Genomic DNA, 1,563 nt, shown 5'->3' with positions numbered 1-1,563 from the left:
TTGCATATAAACCATAACTAATTGTGAATGTCACTGGAATAAGAAAAAATACTTTCCTTGTCATACATAGAATTTCAAGATCACCACAAAAGGACCGGACTAACAGAAAAAGTCCAGATGGCCTAGCATACTATTTCGTACTAAGGATTATACAACATACCACTGCATATGACTACTAGAATCAGTACTTATAGTTACTAATTGATTCCCATTCACCACTAGCTTTCCCATAAGCACATGTCTAGTATTAAGGGATTAGAACATTCCTCCAAGAAATTTCCTCAGAAGCACATGGCCAACTCGTCTTGCATACAGCCATCCTCATCACAAGCGCACAACTCCTTCAAAACCGCAGGGCAAGTCTTAGCCACAAGCTCAAGTAAGTCCTCGTCGTCGTTTGCCATGACTGCTTGGAGTACAGGAGGATCTTCAAGGAACTCAATGCAAGCGTCCCTGAGCAAACGGCAGTGGTGTTGTACAGCAAGTCTCAGCATCTTTGCAATCGTGTCCTCGTTTATATCCGTGCACAACAGTTTCTCCTCGCAGATCAGCTTGAGATCCTGCATGCCGAACCTGTCCGCCGCTACCAGCAGGTGCTCAGCCATCATAGGCTCTTCTGCCCCAGTCATCTCCGGCAACGAATCTGTGTATACGAAGTGTAGCAGGCTCTCGAACACCTGAGGAAGCATATCATCGATCCGTATGCACTCTCCTGCCACTCTCGTCACGCTATTGAGCTCCGCCTCAAAGACCGGCGACCTTGCCGCAAGAACACTCCTGTGGGCGCTGAACACCTCGTCGCCGACTTGGAACATGACGTCGGCGTCCGAGAAGTCATGCTGCGGCGTTGCCCTGTCCACGAAGACTTCCCACAAGATAGCGAAGCAGCCGTTAAGGAGATGCCCTGACGTCTCCAAAAACTTCTTCCGGATGAAAAGATCGCAACCGTGGGTGGCGCCGACTTCAGAGCACTCCCTTAATTCCGTGTACACGGAGTGACCTGGCACTGGTTCTTCCGCGGCCAGGTCAAGCAGGGTGAACCTAGACCATACCTTGACGGGCTCGGAGACTCTGCTGTCAAGGGCGACGAAGATTGATATGTAATCTTCGCAGGAGGAGGAGACGCCATTGGGGTAGTAGTGGATGCGCCAGGAGCAACCTCCAGCTTTGAAGGGGGGAGATGTGATCCGCTGGCCATTGGGGTGCAGCTGCTTTATTTGCCAGTAGTGATCGAGGTCGAGAAGGTAGCTGGTCATCACCGCGTCCCCGACGTTGGCGGAGGTGAAATCCGGCGCCGGCATGGCGGCGAGGGATTTGAGTTTTCACAAGATTCGACGGAAATCACAGATCGCCCACGAGTTCTGAGCTCTGACACTAGAGTCAGGCGTTTGGGGATGGTATGTGGAGCAAAACCGGGGCGGGCCCAAACCTTCTATACAGCGCCGGGCCTTCTTGGAATCTTGGATAGTCGGGTACTGATCGAAGTCGGCTCGGAGGAGACTCGGAGTCGGCGGAGTACTCCGAGTCCACTGCTCGGAGACGTCCAGCAACGTCCTCCTCACG

General features: G+C 52.1%; 1 protein-coding gene across 1 annotated transcript; it reads right to left on the bottom strand.

Moving 5' to 3' along the window:
* Nucleotides 1–281: 281 nt before the first annotated feature.
* Nucleotides 282–1,301, bottom strand: LOC101779079 (BTB/POZ and MATH domain-containing protein 1). Its single transcript, XM_004986424.2, has one exon. It carries the CDS (start codon nucleotides 1,299–1,301, stop codon nucleotides 282–284), a length of 1,020 nt encoding a protein of 339 aa, XP_004986481.2.
* Nucleotides 1,302–1,563: the final 262 nt, after the last annotated feature.

The sequence above is a fragment of the Setaria italica genome, chromosome IX, assembly GCF_000263155.2.
Source record: "Setaria italica strain Yugu1 chromosome IX, Setaria_italica_v2.0, whole genome shotgun sequence".
In the NCBI taxonomy this organism is placed as follows: Eukaryota; Viridiplantae; Streptophyta; class Magnoliopsida; order Poales; family Poaceae; genus Setaria; species Setaria italica.
This window is presented reverse-complemented; position numbering and strand designations above follow the sequence as displayed.